Source organism: Vidua macroura, chromosome 2 (assembly GCF_024509145.1).
Source record: "Vidua macroura isolate BioBank_ID:100142 chromosome 2, ASM2450914v1, whole genome shotgun sequence".
NCBI classification, from domain to species: domain Eukaryota; kingdom Metazoa; phylum Chordata; class Aves; order Passeriformes; family Viduidae; genus Vidua; species Vidua macroura.
In genome coordinates this window covers 72037474-72056231 of record NC_071572.1, presented here as the reverse complement: position 1 = coordinate 72056231, position 18758 = coordinate 72037474, and the positions used below count along the sequence as shown (strand labels likewise).

The 18758-nt window shown below is 44.7% G+C and overlaps 1 protein-coding gene across 3 annotated transcripts in view; it reads right to left on the bottom strand.

Annotated features, from left to right (window-relative positions):
• The window catches only part of SIDT1 (SID1 transmembrane family member 1), a 41083-nt gene extending 27027 nt beyond the window's left edge, over positions 1 to 14056 (bottom strand). For all 3 annotated transcript variants that reach the window (XM_053970154.1, XM_053970155.1, XM_053970156.1), the window contains exons 1-2: positions 13734 to 14056; positions 98 to 219 (exon numbers count right to left, since the gene is read on the bottom strand). In XM_053970154.1, the coding sequence (XP_053826129.1) occupies positions 98 to 219; positions 13734 to 13922 (311 nt within the window). In that variant the 5' untranslated portion in view covers positions 13923 to 14056. The remainder of the gene's footprint in view (positions 1 to 97; positions 220 to 13733) is intronic.
• Positions 14057 to 18758: the final 4702 nt, after the last annotated feature.

The following is an 18758-nucleotide window of genomic DNA, read 5'->3' as shown; positions in this document are numbered from 1 at the left end:
AGCATACACAGGTTACAAGATGTAGCACGTGAGGGAGGCTGCCGATGAATAGAGCTGGTAGAGGAGTGTGTCACAAAGAAGAGCCTCCAGTACTTACAGGCCTCGAAAAATCAGTGGAACCTGCCACGACAGCACTCCCTTCTGCTGGCGGACTACAAACAGGACGGGGTACTGGAGGTTTTCGGAGCTGCTGTTCACATACACCCGCACTGCAGCCACCTGTGGGAAAAGAGAGCATAAGCTGAAGGTAGAGAACAAGGCAGCTCCAAATCTAGGTGGGAGAAGCCTTTCCCCATTCCTCCGTCTGACCTAGGTGGTGAAAATATGCACAGGGAGGTCAGCAGTGTTTATCACTAGACTAATTATTCAGATCCATAAATCATTTACAGAAGTGCCTCTCTGCTGATGCTGCAGTCCAGAATCACAGCCCTGTCCCCAGGTCAGAGGTGACTGTCCAACAAGATACAGTGGACAAATGCAGAATACATAAGAGAGTTCAGTAGCTTCTGTTGGGAGCAACCCACATAACTTACCTTACAAAAATAAAGCAAACAGATGCAGACACACAAGACAAAGACCCACAGCTACAACCAAGAATTTTCTTGCTGGGACTCTTATGTGCCCAACTCAATCAACAGTACTGGGAAAGTCACAAAGATGACATCAATAGCCAAGGATGAAAAAGCAGATTAGCAGCTGACTCTCATGTAAACAATTCCAATATGACCATAATCCCACCTAACAAAACAGGAATACACTGCTGACTGCCCTCAAGTGGACAAGAAAGGCTGCTTGTGAGAAAGGGTTTTAATGCATCCCAGTGCACCAGCAATTGAAATTTCTCCTTATATTATCATTGGCCACCACATGGTTGCAGAGGTAGGAAAGCTGTGGTGTAAAATATCCTTAGTTCACTATTTGAGAAGCAAGAAGTTTATCTGTACCACATGGAAATGTCACCATTTCCATTTGAAAACAGCATCCCTTCAGCTCCCTTGCCAGAACTGTAGCCACTAATGAAGAATACAAAATACAAGAGTGCATAACTCATCATATGATAAGAAACAGTCCATCTCAACTAGAGGCCCTGAAATAATGAAACATATTAAGTACATAATATATACACATTTTAAACCTGCCACATCCTGAAAGATTATAATGGACTCTCATTAGATCAGTAAAAGACTTCTCACAGATATTCTGATTTTATACCCTCCAAGAAGAGTAAAGGTACAAGGAGGTAGCATGTTCTGCAAAGAACATACAGAATTAGTAAGCTAGAAGAAGGAGAGTTATCAGAGACGGCAGCTTATTCTTAACCTGGGGACACCAGTTTCAGAGAAATTACTTCCCTCTGCAATTCCAAGTCAAAGAAAATTTCCTATTTATTCTTGTTCGGTGATTCTAGGCTTACATGGGAGTTGAAATCTAGTAGAACAAAACACCTTCCTGAAAGCCATAATCATTATCAGTTTTCCTAACATCGCCATAATACAGAGGCGACAGCCACCAATTCCTACAATATTAGGTCTTCAACAAAGAAAAACCCAAATAATTTAATTAAACCCCCTTGAAATAGAAGGGCAGACATTAGAATCTTTTCCCATTGCCTTCTGGCTTCTAAACCTTTGCAAAGCTCTTTTTGCCTGCTTTCCAGTTTTTCCTTCCAGTCACAAGAACTACATACGCAATTTTGTTTCCAAGTATATTTCACCATAAGGTGCTAAAACAAAGTTAAGAGAAACAGCACCACAAAGCAAAACACACAAGGAACATCTGAAGGGTGTCACCACAGGCAGCACTGGAAGATAACTCAGTGGCTTCCTTAGTCCCAGTAGCTGCCCCAAGGGAGCCAAGCCAGCACACATTGGTGTAACTAGGGCTGAAGAAGCTCCTGCTTATTTCTTGGTGTTTGCTTTGACAGCGGATGAGGATATGAACGAAGCGACTGGAACTGAACAAGAAAACAAATCTAAGGAGCATGAAGACACAATGGTCAAGCCAGTCTCCTGCAAGGACATGGAACAATTCTCCACCCATGGGGAAAACAGCTATCACTGCAGAAAGGACACAATTGAGCTATGGGTCCAGCAGCTTTTTGCCCATGAAACAGTTCAAGCAAGCCCACCTCCACAAGTGAAGTGATTCTCGCTCGCCTCAGGCTGGACATGGCTCTGTGAACCCTCCAGGGCTCAGCACATCAACTCAATGTGATGGAGAGCTCACATCAAACTCACAGCAAATATCACTGCTGGCTTATGCATCCTCAACTATCCATAAATATAAGCCAGAAATTGGGAAATTCTCTTCTCCATGGAGTTCACAAATACAGACCATAACCCAGGACATGAGTTATGCATACATTGCAGATAGTCAGGTTTTCTTAATTGTACGTGAGTATGTGTACATTAAATGAGTACTATTCACTCCCAGCCCTCTCCTTATAGGAGAGCTATTCCTTTATTGGCTTTGTGGCTCTGCACTGGACTCACTCCAGTAAATCCATACCTTCCTTATACTGGAGAGACTAGAACTGGGCACAAGCAGGATCACCCAGAGCCAGCTGACCATGGATGGAGACTCCATAACCTCTCTGAGAGACCTGTTATGATGACTGACCATCCTCAGTAAGAAAAGAAAGTTTCCCATCTATTCTAGAGAAGCGCAAGGGAAGGGAAACAAAAGCATTGGTGATTAATGCCCTGACAGAGAAAAGCCTGAGAAGTGGAAGAAAGTCCCTTCCCTCTGCCGTGATCCAGAAGCCAGATGCCTCATTTCATTTCCTTCTCCCCACAAAACTAAGTTGACAATTATACACCACCTACAACTTTTATTCAGCTTTGTTGCTGATTCCATTATCTTGTAAATACGTGTAGGAAATAGGAATATCAGGAGAGGGAGGTAAGAGTCTCAAGACTCAATACTCTTTTAAATCTAAGCACTTACCCACAAGAAAACTGGTATATGCCATGTTACTACCATAATGACTTCTCTACATCCTTACTGTGCTCAGCACTCTGTATTTGCTCTCTGTAACAGCTGGTTATAGCATCTTTGCCCTGCTCTCCTAGAAGTCCATATTCAGGTGCCTTGAGCTCTTTTTGGTCTGATAATATCTGGGGCAACATCGAGCTGCATCAAGGCAGGACCAGTTATGGCCTAACTATGGACTCACAGATGGGATCCCACTACACTTCTTTCCCCCTCTCACCTTTCTCTCTGTATTCTACACAGGCAAAGCTGCTTGCCAGGCCACATTTAAACAGGGTGCCTCAAACAGAGAGGAACATCTAAAGTCAGAAGCAACACTTACAGAGCAGCTTGTTAAGAAGATCCTAATATAATTTAAATTTCACCTCAATATACCAACAGTTCCCTTGCAATGAATACCTCTGCTCCTCCTACATTTGCACAGATCAATCCGGAGCATCACACTAAATTTGACCCTATCAATATCTTTATTATAAAGTCCAGGAAACAAACAGGGTGATTAAGAAGCTGGACAGATGGCAACTGAGGTTCCAGTCCATCTAGTTATCTACCCTGCTGCCATCACTACAGCAACACAGGGCCTCTAGTGGGCAGATCCTGCGCTTCCAGTGGAGGGGCCAGATCCCCATCCCAGAGTGCAGCTCTGCTCTCCCCTCACAGGAACTCAGGGATACAGCAGCAGCTCCCAACAGCTTTGGTTGATGGGCATTTTTCTTATACAACAGCTATTTCTGCTAAACATTGCAAGAAAACAGGTGGGATTTGCCTTCCGGCCAAACCTGCACAAGAAAGTCCCAAATAATGGTTGATGACTTGGAAATAAGCTTGGGTGTAAGTCCAGCAACATGTAGGTGCAATTATGAGGAAGCTTGGGAAAGTGCAGAAAGAATTACCATTTAAGTGCAACCAGGACTTCTCTTCATCTGTTGTCCCTCACTCTCCAATTTAGTGCTACAGATTAGAAGGAACCCTAATTAGTGTCCTGGAGAAAGACATTTTCCTTGGCAGGATGAACTGTCTAGCAGAGCATCTCAAGGGGCAGTGATAAAAATGTAACACTTATGAATGGATGTTTATGACTTTTTAGGCCTTCTTCTATTTGACCTACCTTAAATTTGTAATCCATGCTTTGCTCCTAGATTCTCTTGCCTTGATATAGACAACACATTTTCATGCTACAGATTTAATGAATTCACTATTGAGCCAGTGTTAGTAATCCCATCTTTCCCTTTGAAAGTCATTTGGCATTTGCCTTCAGCAAAATATTTTTAGAAGAGTGAAAAAAAGCAGGAGGTGAAGAAAAAAAGTGATTTATTTACTTCAAACATGTTTCCCCCTCCACACCTTTCCAAAGGTTATTTCATTTTAAAAACAAGCAGTTGTAACTCAAGAACCCTTCCCTGCTACAGAAGCACTGCTCCCATCACACATACCTCTCCCTTCTATCACAAAACTTCTTCAGAGACAAAAAGAACTCCAGTGAAAAAGCACTGTTTTAATTTAAAATTATAATCATCACAAAGACTATGAGCCTTCTGTGCATCCATCCTCACTCACTTAGCACTGGTGAGATGAAGAGGAAGTTTTGCCTGAGCAGAAACAGGGTCAACCAGGCTGCTGTCACTCCTGCACTGCCAGCACTGCTGAGGGACTTCATTTTGGAGCAGATCATTGCCAGCCCCACAGAAAACTAGTTGCACCTTCCCCTTCCTTGCACACTCAAAATAGGAGGCTGTCTCTATTGGTATTATAATATAGTGCTAGACTTCATCTGCACCCTCCAAGCTGAAACCCTCATGTTGGGAAACAAACCTGTGTACCAAATGCTCCCTTGGACAATGCAGGCTCTGCACAAATATTTGTCAGCAATAACCATACTGCTGCCTTTTGTGCTGTAGGGCTGAGGCAGGGTTGGGACTGCTTCAGAGACTTCTGCTCCTCACATTCCTTCCCAGTGCCAAGGCTCTGCCGTGTGCAGGGGCGATTCACCAGTCATGCTCATGATAGTTTTGTTTCTCAGACGACTGACCTTGAAGTTTCTCCTGTGTTTCAAGGTGGACAGAGCAATAAGACAGCTGAATAAAGAGAGAGCTCTCAGCTCTGCATAAAAACGTGTTAGACCAGGAAAGACAAATATTTGTACTTCAGTTCCACCACCACCACGGAGATAGGGGGAGGGAAGGAAAGAAAGGAAAAAAAGTACAACTGAATTCCATTCTCTAGATGGGAACAGGCAAAAGGAGCTGGCTCCAAATTCACACAGCTGAACAGAACCAACATGGCTGCAAATGTTAAGCAAAATAAACCAGACTCTTGTTGACATGAAGGTATCCTTGGACTGATTATTAAATCTACATTTCCCACAGAGATTACACATCATCTTAAGATTGTGGGGATGTAAATTTAAGGGCAAGGCAGGAGGTTGCAGCAACAGTTTGTGCTGTAAGCAGAGGTTTTCAAGGGCTTTACCATGGATTCCTTTCCAAAAGCTCTTGCTAAGCAAAGCCTTTGAGTCACACCAGGGCTCCGGCATGCTCTCCGCCGCACCCACACGCCAGCCGCTCCTTGCCAGCCTGTTGGGCTTACCAGCCCGCGTTGCGACAGCGCTTGGTCGTGGGCCTGCCAAGGCACCGGGCCAAGCCCACGGGCAGGGAACACACCCGGCAGGCAAACACAGATTGCTGCTCACAGTGAAAGGTCTCAGCACAGGATACGTGTGCAAAAGGCACTGAACTGCTGCTGCCAGCTGTTGCACGAAAAAGAGGTGCTTCATTTCTATACAAATCCTGAAATTAAGTGAAGTAGGATTGAGCCAGATAGACTATAGCAATCAAGGCAGCATCAGCACTGAACTCTGCTGATCTTCCCACTGATGAGGCAACAGGGGAAGCTGACATCTGGAAGGAAAATAGTTGAGACAGTGACAGGTTTTAGAGAACCTCTTTTCTCTAAAAAAGGTCTCATGAGATAAGAGCACCACTCCTGGCTGACAACAAAACAAGTGGAGCTCACAGGATCATTCCCTTTCAGCCTTTCTCTGTCTCTGCACTCCAATGTCAATAAGTCTTAATTGCCAAAAGCAATCTGTCAAATAATCTTGGCCCAGAGTTTTCTTCCAGCATTTCTGCCAGGAGTATTAAATACCTGAAGGAGCATAAACGAAGAGACAGACTCTGGGTATGTCAAGCACAGCCTTGGACACATTAACATAATCCTGCTCCAGGATTAGTATTTTTCATTTAAATGTTTCACTCTGTACAAATGTGCTGTGTGGACTTACAGTCTGCCATGGACTTTCCCATGAGTTCACTTGTTTGCAACAGTATCTGTGAAGTATAAATGGAAGTAAGACAAATATAAAACATGATAATATTTATCTTTATCCATATTGAAATTTTGTCCTCTAACCAATGTCGCCAGGGAGTCTCCTGGACAGCCAGAAGGAGAAACTGGGAGTTGCTATGCTGGATGAAGTAGGTACCTGTTCCTGAACACCCTCAGACTTCAGAAAGACGTTAAAAATAAAACATCCTATTTTGAACAGTCACTTAAGGAACAAACTACTCTGCAATAATTGCATCTTCCTAAACCACAGCAGCTGGAACTCTGGGCCAGGCCAACCCTTGAAACAAAACGGTTTATAACCTTTCGAAATCATAACCGTGTAACTCCAAGCTCCTGGCAGTAACTCCAGGGATTGCTATCAGAACTTAGATATCTAGTTCTTTCTTGGTTCCCAAGTTCTTCACTTCAGTATGTGAAGAAGTTCAACACTTTGGATGTGGATTGAATTATGTCTCGTAATGCACGATGTCTTTTTTTTTAAACCATTTTCCATTAATTTTAAACTACTCTGAAGTAGTTATTTCTATGTTCAAATAAAAACATCAGTGTAAAAAGTAAGGAAGGCTGTTTCTGAAATCCTATGTGGTTTTCCAAGTATACACAGCACAAAATTATGTTTGCTTATGCAAATGTACTAAACTATATTTTCAAACTGAGCAGATGGCACACCCTTGCAATATACCTTTTACAGTCTGCACTTCAATTCCTTAAATATCCCCTGAAACAGCAGATGAGGTCCATACAGAAAAAGCTTACCTCCCTACCAACAACTTCTGCACAAGTTATCTGAGGACATTTCAGCCTCTACTTACAATGCAAATGTATAATAAATTACTGCACTGTTCTTGGAAAGAGTTCAAACTGAGGAGAGGCATTTTGATGAAGTTCCTCGTACTGAGAATTTGTTTTCTTTTTTAATCTAAACATCTTGGGGCTGGGGAGGGAACAACAAAACCTGATCCGCTTTGATTTTAAACATGACAGCCCAACAAGAAGAGAATGACTAGGATTTAGAACAACATTCAAATTCAAAAGAGATGCTTTAGTTCAAGGACAAGTTATCAAGCTTGACAGCATTAGCTTACACATTTGAAATAAAAATAAAATTTTTGCCAGTACCGCAGTCACCATCTGAAGGTCTGCCAGCTACCCTGCAAGAAATCAGAGCAGCTTTCAGTTTTTTCCCCTAAAGCCTGCAAACTGATAGCCTCTGTCAAGACGTACTCTCCTTTTGCCTCCTAGGTAGGGAAACCCACAAAGTGCAAAATCCTAGAAAGATAAAGAATAATTTAAGTTTGAGGGGATCTCAGTTGCTTCTATCCCCAACCCAAAGCAAAGCCACATCCCACACTGTTCTTTCACTTAAGATATCCCACTTTTGTCAGTTTTCAGGATTGTATTTTCTGATGCAAAAAAAAAACAACAGCCAAGTTTAAGTTTTTGGTAAATCCTCAGGCACTTTCTCTCATAGATTACTTTTGTTTTCCCCTGTAAGCAAAAGCTTTTTGTGTGACCCTAGGCAGGGTGAGGAGTGTTCAAGGGAACCCACTGAGAAGCAGCAAGCACATTCCAAGTGCTGTGTGCTCTACACTGCCTACGCTGTCACCTCCTAGGGTTAGCTGTTTTCTTTAAGAAATATAAATTATATACACAAAAGTTACTCCAAAGGGATTCTGTTGAACCTTGCTTGGCTTTAGATATCATATACTATAATTTGCTTTGATTTTTTTTTGGATTTGACATTGTGCCTACTTTCCTGTCACATAAGGCACTTACTATTAGGTTCCAGACATGGTGTGCTGAAGCTCTTACAGGGTCCTGTGGTGAACAGACTAGAGCAAGCAACCAAAGAGCAAGAGTGTTCAGGCCCTGGAGATCCTGTAGTAACAGCAGCTCTACCGACATCAGGAGATCTTCTCATGCAAGCATTTGTAATCTTCCCAATTTCTTTGATTTTTACCTGCATCTTTGTGGCTAAACTGGTGGGCTTCCACTCAGCATTAAGGAAAGACAGAACTCAGCCTGTTGTCCTCACTATAGCTCAGGCTCAGCCTTCTCCAAACAGTAGACTAAAGTTTTATTGCATGCATGGTGTAGCTGTGGACTGAAAGCTGGGCTGGAGCCAAGACTAACATTATGGAGAATGTGTGCAGGACACCATGGAAATACTTCAAGGTAGTTTAGCCTGAAGGTTCCTACATGTGAAACCCAAAGCCAGCTCAGAAGCAAGAGGTGAAAAAATTGCTCTTAGAGTTGTTATAATAGACATGGGTACTGCTGGAGTGAGACCTACACTAGCACGTCAAACAGCAGAGAAGAGCAAACACAGACTTGATCACTGCCATTTATTAAACCAGGTTGCCTTGTGTGGCAGATCAAGGAGTTTTCCTGCAGCTAGGACAGATGGCTTTAGTCTAAGCAAGTGACTCATCACACAGTTCCAGAGGAATATACAGGTTCTGGTTTCTCGCCTAAAGGAAAGCAAGTGCAACTACCACGCACACCTCGGAAACGAGACCATTCACTAGAGGTCAGAGGAACACAAATGCATTGTGATCTTTGGCTGGAAAAGGCATTTGGTCACAAAATTTAAGGCATGTAATTGGAAGACTTCTGATCTTGCTAGTGTTGAAACCCCTCTTCCTTTAGGACAGTCAACTTTTTCCTATCTGCAACCCTGAAAAAACGAAGGGTAATGATGGTAGCAACCCTGCCTGGTAGCACACAGCCTCTCATAGATTGAAGGTAATTTTTTACCTGTAACTCCTCAGATAGACTTCACAGACAAGACACTCACTCCAGGGCTACACATCCTCACACTGAACAACTGCTCAGCAGAGAAGCCACAGCTCAATCAACTGTCAATCACAATTTATGGTAAGCTGGGCCATATGGGAACTGGGACTGGGGCTCTGTTCCTAGTCCTGGCAAGGGAGGAGGAGGGAAATAGCACCCACTCTTTCTCTTAAAATAGGCACAGCCCACTGCTCAGCTTCGGAGCTCATTGCAACCAAAATGTACTGCATGAATGTCCAAGAACTGTGTCTGGATTGCAGCAGCTTTGCCTACAAATGGGAAGTTGGAAACTCGTTCTCTTCAGAGATACTTGTTTTTCTAAATATAGTCCAAGTATTTCCCAAATCATACATTCAGCTGACCTGAGCGCCAATAAGGAAAAAGAACATCTGCTGTCTTCTTTCTCGTTATATTCTCCTGGACCACTTAAAATTTGGTACAGGACATGCAAACCTGCACAATATTATTGCAGTTTGTGTTTTCAGCAAATTAACCATTAGCAACTGCCAGATCCTACAGTGGTGGAAAGTCTCATTCACTTTGAATTCCATCAGTACTCACACACACACTATTCTTTTTGAAAACCCTGGTATTACGGCGAACATAGAACTAAGCAGGTTCTCTTACTTGTCACATAAAGTCTTCTCCAGTCAGTGGTGAATCCAGCAGAAACATTCTACAGCACCTTTTCAGTCTTCTGAGCAGGAACACACTGCACATGCAGCTCCAGCAAATCAGCAAAGGTCTCCTTCCTTTCTCCCTCCAAGGCAGGGACATGTTGAACATGTGGAATGAGTGTGCTTGTTTTACCACCATCCTGGATGTCTCCAGTGTAAATAATCCTAAAATAAAATAACCCTGTTTGCTCAACTAATTGTTCACCAGACTTCTAACAGTGCACATCTGCCTTTGCTGTTAGAGCATGAGGGCTTAGCAACAAGTGACACAGTTGGGTTTATTACTATATTTTTTTACACTCAGAGTTAAAATTTAAACAAACAGCTGTACAGGGGGGAAATTTCAAAGAGCAGCTAGAAGGAAAAAAAAGGGAATTCAAAAAGCAGTAAGACTACCTCCTTAGTCTTAGCAGTAAGACTAAGCAGAGGTGATTGTGCTTCTCCTCAGCACAGCTTTACTTTCACATTTCCTCCTCAGCAATTAAGACCTAAATCCTAGTACATAAAAGACTGTCAGCTCTCCTGCCTCAAGACAAGTGTTTCTGCATAGCACATAGGAAGGCTTTCCCCGCTCCACAGAGAGAGAGGTTTTACACACAGAAGTTTCAGCTAGGTGATTTGGTTCACATATCACGTATCATCATTTTCATTTTACTCACAAGTTGCACAGAAAGGAAGCCACATGTCTCAAAGCATGTGAGACTCAGGCTGCAGAGCCTTGAGTTGTGGTTTCTTCACCTTGTACCTATCTGCTTGCGAATACTCTCATGGCACTCATTTTTTTTCCTCCTGTCTTGCATGCATTTCCATATCCCAAGGAGTAAGGGTGATGAGGTGGATGAAGAACATCCTCTGAGATCAGGCAAGCACAAGACTTTTCAGAAAGCAGCAAGTCTCTAAAGCACCAAACAGGAGAAAAGGTCTTGTTCCCTCCTTTCTCTCATCCAACATCCAAGCACTGCTCTATTCAGCGGCATTTTCATATGTGCCTGTGCAGGCATAGCACATCAGTAACCAGAAAACTTACAGAGGATTGATGGATCACAAGCCAGCCCTCACATTCCCAAGTTTTCCCTTTTTTTATAGGCCTGGCCTCATGAGAGAGAGCAGCAGAGGGGAAAACAGCAGAATTTACAGCACCATGAAAACAAATTCCTGTTTTCAGAGCCAGATCACTCCAGACCTGACTTTGTTTCAGAGGGGAAAGCAATTAAACTCACCCACTGCAGCCCTTCCATATGGGGAATGCTCTTTTTATTCAATTATTTTTTCTGTAACTAAGGCTAATTGCCCATTATCTGCCTTGAGTTATCAGAGGCTTCTGGCTAAACTGCCATCAGTACGAAGACAGGAAGAGACCAGAAAGACCAGGAAGAGCAGAAAGCCCAAAAGTGGCAGGCAACTGGCAAACACTGGCTAGTATTCCCTCACTAGGAGTTCAAGGCTTAAGACCAGCAAAAGGCAACGACTAATACACCGAGATTTTGCAGGACTCGCTTTCCTTCGCAAGACCCAACACCAAGAAGACAGCCATGTCCCTAAACATCTTCCCAACTTTTGCATAAGAAAACCCTGCCCACAAGAACTTGGTGATTAAAGCCAAGATTTCCACTACCAAGCTTCTAAATCTTGAGCAATTATCAACAACAGGGAGACATAGGAACACCAAGGCAGCTTCAATCGTTGACTATGCCAGCAAGAGGAGATCCAGTCATGTTTGCCTCTCATGGGTAAAAGGGCTGCAGCTGGGAAAGGGGCTGCACAAAGCCACAGCCATCATCCCAACTAGGTCAGTCACCTTCTTCCCAGCTCCCACTGGTTCATCTCAGAAATGGCACCTGCGGAGCTCAGTGAGGAATCACAGAACTGGAAGATCATCTTCAGAGATCATCTAGTGCAAACATCCTGCCATGGGCAGGGAGATATCTTCACTAGATCAGGTTGCTCAAAGCCCCATCCAACCAGACTACGAACATCATTCCCAATGATCTGTATCCACAACTTCTCTGGACAATCTGTTCCAGTGCCTCACCATCAAAAAAATTCTTCCTTATGTCCTACCCAAATCTAAACTCTTTCAGTTCAAAACTGTTGCCCCTTGTCCTGTCATTACACTGTAGAAAGCTTTTCTTGATCATTTTATAAGCTTTTTTTATACTGAAAGGCCATAATAAAGTATCTCTAGAGCCTTCTCTACCATCAGAACCCTGTTCTAGGGATTCTTCATCAGAAAACTTCCTATGAAAGTTCATCTTTAAATAAAGAGTTTTTGTCTTCCAAACATTTTTCCTAGCAGGAGCTGGTTGCGTGGCCTTCTAAGCATATTCATGGCAGTGCTTGGTGTGTTCTGTATTGAAAAAAACCTTAAATCTAAAACCTGAATTTTGCCTTCTTATATACACCCTTGACCCCATCTCTGCAGAGACTTCATGTTTCAGCATACACGACCACGGAGATTAGGGCATGAAAGCTCCTGCTTAAGTAAGGCAGTAGTCTATACTGAGCACTCTGTAGTTCATAGCCACAGGAACAGCTTAGTGTCTAGAAGTAGCCTAGAAGTTGCATTTAGGTACCTGCAAACGCCCCTGAGCAGCCATGTGCCTCCTCCCACTGTGCTTTCACTGTAGCTCTCCAGGAGAGAAAGCTTTTTTTCAGGTGTCCAGCAAAACACACACAGCTTCAAAGAGCACATTAAATGGAAGGAACCAGATTAATTTTAACTGAAGTCAGTATTCGTGCTGTCTCCACTAACAAGCCACAGACAACATCTGGACTGCCAACAGGCCCTCATCCTAATACCCAATACTTATAACACCTGAAGAAACCTAACTTACACCTCGACCAGCTTCCAAAAGGAGGCTCAAGCCCAAAGTGTTCTTTTGACCTCCTGAGATCATTGGTGACACCCAACAGTTAAGTGAGGCTGGGCTCAGATGCATCATAGCCCAGACACCCAACCACTGGCTCATAAATACCAGGTGCATTTTATTACATAGTATACAGTGTAGGAAAAAGCTATGGTTTCCATTTTCTATTGTGCTGTGCAATTGAGGTCAGAAGGGAAGAGTCATATACCTAGTTCACCATCTTTTAGTATATCAGATCATCCTACTCAGCAATTAACACCCAATCCAAACATCGGGGGGGGGGGGGGGGGGGGGGGCAGAGTTTCCAAGGTACCACTTAACTACTTGTGATAAACACGACACAAAAAGTGGGGAGGGGGGAACCCGAATAACTGGGTACACATAGAGGACAGGTTTCTTTTCACCATCAAATAGCCATGGATGGTCCTGGCCACCCTGCCCTGCAGCCTCCTCACGACACACACCTCACGTGCACAGGGCGCCTCACCTCGCAAGCTACCTGATCCTAAGGAAATATACAGTGGGGAAAACGGCACTTAAGAAGGCTTATTAAGTGCACATGCATACACACCCCTTTTTTTTTTTTTTTTTTTTTTTTTTTTGTGTGTAGTTTGGATTCTTTGTGGGTTTTGTGGGTTTTTTTTAAATTATTTTTAATGTAGTACTATTATCTTCACAACTCTCTTTTAGACTTTAAACGCATTATGCTGCTAGAACTGCTGGATATCAAACCCCCCCTTTGGCGGTGGAGGGCACTAATCCACCTGCCCACCCCGCAGCCTCTGGGACACCGGCACCCTCCTAGCCGGCAGCCCCGGGCAGCCCCGTCCGCGCCGGGGAAGGTGGAAAGGAGCCTGCAGGTGCACTGCGGCTCCCGACCACCGCGGCAGCGGGAGGATGCGGGCAGGACGGAGGGAGAGCCCGGCCCGATCCCGCACAGCGACGGAGCCGCAGCGGCGCCGGTACCTCCCCGGCACACAGCCCCCCACCCGAGAGAGTGAGGGGACACGGGCTCGCCCCGCCGCGGGGACCCTGGCGCTCCGGAGGTCGCTCCTACCTGCCCGGGCTCGCTGCGGTAGGCGAAGGCGTAGACCCGCTCCGAGCTGATGTTCACGGCGCCCCGGTAGACGTGGCCGAAGGCGCCGGGAGCGGGGTTGTCCCCGGGGCCGCCCCCCGCTGCCGCCGCTGCCGCGCAGAGCAGGGCGCAGAGCAGAGCCCCGGGGGCCGGGGCTGCCCTCCCGGCCATGGGCTCCTTCCTGCCCACCTGCCGGGCGCCCGGACTGAGTGTCCCCGGCAGGGCGGGCGGCGAGGCGCTTTATCTGCGATTTAAATAAATAGCTCGGCGACACGGGCGAGAGGCGGCGGGGGCAGCGCCGCACACCCCCGCCCCTCGTCCGGGGGACGCCGAGCAACTTTCCCCCGGGGAAGGACCCTCCGCCGGCCGGCGGGGCGGGGAGGGGAGGGGAGGGGAGGGGAGGGGAGGGGAGGGGAGGGGAGGGGAAGGGAGGCCGGCCGGCCGGCCGGCGGGCTGGCTGGCTAGCCCAGGGGAGGAGGGTCTACTCTCTGTGACCGGCCCCAAATTCTGAGCCCGGCTTAGCAGCCGATTGTCAGGGAGCTTTTTCACTTGGGGAGCTGTGCCGTGAGCGCAGGGACACGCTGGCATCGTCAGGCACGTGGGAATCAGCATCTGCAGGGCTTCAGCACTCCCTGCCCACCGCGTTAGGGGCGTCCTCGCTCCCTATTCTGCTGGCTTGCTGGAGCTGCAGGTCGCGGCTGAAATCCTGTATGGGGCGCTCAATAACCTTTATTTTTGGCTTCTCATAACTTTGAGATAAATGCTCTCGTCCTTTAGTTCAGCCTAAAGGTGTGAAAGGCAGCAGCACATGTAATTTCATTAATCTGAAAATGGCTCGTTGCATCTTTTCTTTGTGTAATCCATGGAACTGGCTACAAACCATACTGTGAGGCTCTTAACCTTTTCAGCAAGATGAGAGTGATACTGTTGGGCTGTGAAAAGGCAAGGGATCTCTCTCTCATGGCTTAAGCCTCCTATGACGGTTGAAAACACACCTAGGAAACATATCACATCCCATGGTATAGGGATGCACTTTAAAGTCAAAGAAAATGGAGTGTTACTTACAAAGCAATCAGAAGGGTTTTTCAGGCTGGGGATAAACTTTCAGGAGCCACAGTTTTATAAAGTCAGCCTGCAGTCTCCAACTGCAGCGACTCTAGCTGCAGAAGCTTTACACAAGTTGTGGATTTTGTTTTCAAGGCTAAGAGATTTTCTGGAGGGTCACTTGTTGTCTTTGGAGGAAGAGTTGCAAAGCTCAGCAAAACGAGCCAGCAAGCCTTGTGCTGTCATTTTGATCTCCGGGCCCTTGTGTGATTTCTGCCAAGAGAAAAAAAGAAACAATTGTCAGTCAGTTCTGTTCATCTTGAAGCAGGGTTCAAGTCACCCTGCCTTTTGTCAGAGTCCCAAGAAGAATCATTAAGGGTAAAAGAAACCACTTGCGGTCTGCTGGAAGATGGAGAACCCAACACAAAGATTTTGCCTTTCAGCCTGGAATATCATGCTCTGAAGACAAGGAGAATTTATGACTCTATCTTGCCTCTTAACAGGACATGGCATGACCTGTCCTGGGGGACTTCAAACAGTGGTGGTGCTGGGAGATTTGTGGCTACCCCTCCCTACCCTGTAGAGTCCAAAGCTCCTGAACCCTACAGCTCCTTTCTCACCCACTGCTGTCTGCAGATGCACAGGTCCCTCTGCCAGGGCCAGCAGCCCTCTAGCATGTGCTGGAGGGAGGACATCAGGAAACTCATCTTCTCCCAGAGAGGAGACTTCAGGCAACAGGAGGAGGTAAGGCAGGTTATTTAGTTGCTTGCACACTGATTGCCAAACAGCTCGTTTCATTACTTTTCCAGATAATAAATGGAGATTGGCTGACTTATAACACTTCACCCAGACCCTTTGATAAAGATGAGTAGCCCATTTTCCCTTTTCATTACACCTGGATCTTGCTCTTGAAGGGCAGCATGTACTTTGGAAGAAATAACCAATCCCTCTAAGAGACAGTATTCTCATCCAGATACACCATGGGTCTGAATCAGTGGAAGTGATCTTTTCTTGTGTATGCCACAGTACCCTGGCCTTGGGAGCCAGCAAGGGTAAGATGCTCCCTAAGGGACAGAGATCTGAGTGCCACAACACAGAGAGGGGAGAAAGAGGCAGAGCAAGGACCTCACTAGCAGGGCTCCATCCCACAGGATCTGAGCAAGACAAGCAGGATGGGCCTGAATATGGAATCAGCGGAGTCCAGATTGGTGGACAAGTCAATAGCAATGGGATAGGTCTGAGGTCAACATTAGTTAGTGACTGAGGTCAGGTGATGGCAGTCAGGGACAAACACAGTCCCATCAGCAGCAGGCAAGGCCCCTACAGTGAGGCAGACCTGAGGTCTGGCCAGGAAGCTGGTCAGCAGGCCCGGGCCAAAGGGATAGAGGCAAGGCTGTCACATGGCTGTAGCTCCAGCAGAGCCAAGGACCAGAGCCTCATCTGAAATGCCTTGTGAGGGGGAAGAGAGCCCTCACTGGAGCCTCCCCACAGCCCTGATGCCAAAGTCACTGGAGGGGAGAGGGGCAGCCCTCAGCTGGGCTCTTTCTAGTCTGCCTATGAGCCCAGGGTGCCAAACCTCAGAAAAAAGGGGATGATTCTCCTTGGGGCCTTTGTCTCTGGCTGTGTGGAGGGCATGTATTTTGTAAAAGGACACATTTTTCCAGTATAAATAAAGCCCAGCATTGTGAGTGTCTCAAGGGAAGGAGAACTGTGCTGGATGAGAGGCTCACGAGAGTGTGGTTTTGAGTTTTTTGTTGATTTTTTTTTCTATATAGCACAAATGCAGAAAATCTCATTGCTGTTAGGAGCAAAATAACAAAAAAAAAAAAAAAATCCCAAACCAGTAAAGAAACTACATTTCCCCTGGTAACCATGGCTGCAAAAATATGCAGGATAGAGGCTATTACAAAAGAATTCCCTAAATCATACCAACTTAGAAAGGGAAATAGCATAAATGTATAACAAACCAAATTGTTTGGAAACCTGATGATTTAAAATTACTGTTTGCATATGTAGTCTCTGTCTTCTGTAAGCTCCTCTGCGAGTTATAGATGCTGTAAATGCTCAGCTGGCTTCTGCAGACATAATGCCACATTTTCAGACTGCTGAAGAATGACGAGAAGTGAAATGTAGACAGCTTTAAAGACGCCTGATAGAACCTGCTCCAACCTTTCTTATACGTGAGCAAAGTGTTTGAGAATACCCTGCTTGAATGAGAATTGTCTCTGGCTTTTGTCATATTTGCTTGTGTTAGGTATTTAACATTTATATATGATTGTAATTAATAATAGCAGAGAGGTTAAAGAGGTTTCAAAATAGATGATGTTATGACTCAATTACACCTTTATTGCTTTCTTCTTCAGTAGGCCTTGTTCTTCAAGACAATTTAAAGCCATGTTAAGAGAGAATTCCAGATGTGCCCTTGATTTATTCTTTTAGCTTCCAAATTTTCAGACCAATACAGATTAATGAATTGCCTGGCATGGATTTCTCTTCCCACAGGCTGAACTCTGATGATCACTTTCAGGTGCATATGGTATCTATGTTGAGTGTCTAAATGGAAACTGAAGGCTGCAAGGTGCAACCTCCACATTTACAGCACTTCATTAGAGGCAATTTCTGAAAGTATTTCTCTAATGCTTTTTTTTCCCCTCGTGATTTCCATCTTCTCCTTGTATCAAATGCAATACAATTCCTTCCCTCAATATATTAACCACTACCATCTGTACCTTCACATGAATCTTTTTACAGTGATGCTGGTAAAGCCAGAATTGCACTGATGGGGACCCTAAGCACCAGGAAATCTTGGTGAAATGGAAGAAGTTTTGAATGAAAAGCTGATAAACCTTCTGCCTTCACTTTCCAGCTCCCACAGACAAAATATTATGTTCATACTGTAACACAAAATGTGAAAAATGCCAATCACTTGTTTTAAAATTTTAAAAGTTTAATGGTAATAAAATGGTAATAAAAGTAGAGTAATAAGAATTTGGACAATCAGAGTTAGGACAATAAAGGACAATAAAAAAAAAAAGAAATATGGACAGTCCAGTCCTAGGGCAATTCAGCCCTGAAAGCACACATGCTAACAAAGGATTAACCCTTAAAAGCAGTAGCCTGTTGCATATTCATATATTCATACATGATGCATAAATTATTTTCAAACAAAGGGTGTTCTCTGGTTATTGTCAACTTCTTCCCCTTAATCCTGGTGGCTCCTTAAAGATGGAGAGGAGGTGGAAGAATGTTTGTCTTTTCCAATAAGGAGGCAGTAACTCTTTAGGTGTCTTGTTGCTGTTATCTCTCTGCGAAGAATTTCTTGATTATCTCATCATTTTCTTGAGCTAGTTAAAAAAATATCTTGCATCACACAGTTTCTATTTTAGCATTATGTTATAACCTAAAACTGTATCTACCACACTACTTTAAAAAGGTTAATACAGTAATACTAATTAATACAACATAACACATATAGTATTCCTTTGCAAAGAGCCAGTCATATAATATGCACTTCGCACAAAATGTTAACTGTAACCTTTTGGAGTAATTACATCATGTCTTCACCTGTGTGGAGGGAAGTGGAGGATCTGTGGCATACAATGGGGTAAATCTGTAGGGAATATATTGCACCCACCTGTGAACTCAATGACTCATTTCAGAACCACCAGCTGCTTTACGGAAACCAGAAATTCCTGTGGCTTCCGAGGTACACCCTTCCTCGGTGGCACAGCTAACGAGATCTGTTTGTTACATTTAAACAAGGGCCATTTTTTAATTTCATATCACCTTAATTTCATGGCTTGTGTGACATTCTGCTCTGAACCACCTATAACAGCATCTCAAATACATTTTCGCACGGGGAAAATTCCAAGGCTTCCTCAGAGGGACACTGAGAGATATATCTGGAGGGTATTTGTAGCGAGGAGGGGTAATAGCAACGTGAACAAGTAGGAAAGTTAAGGC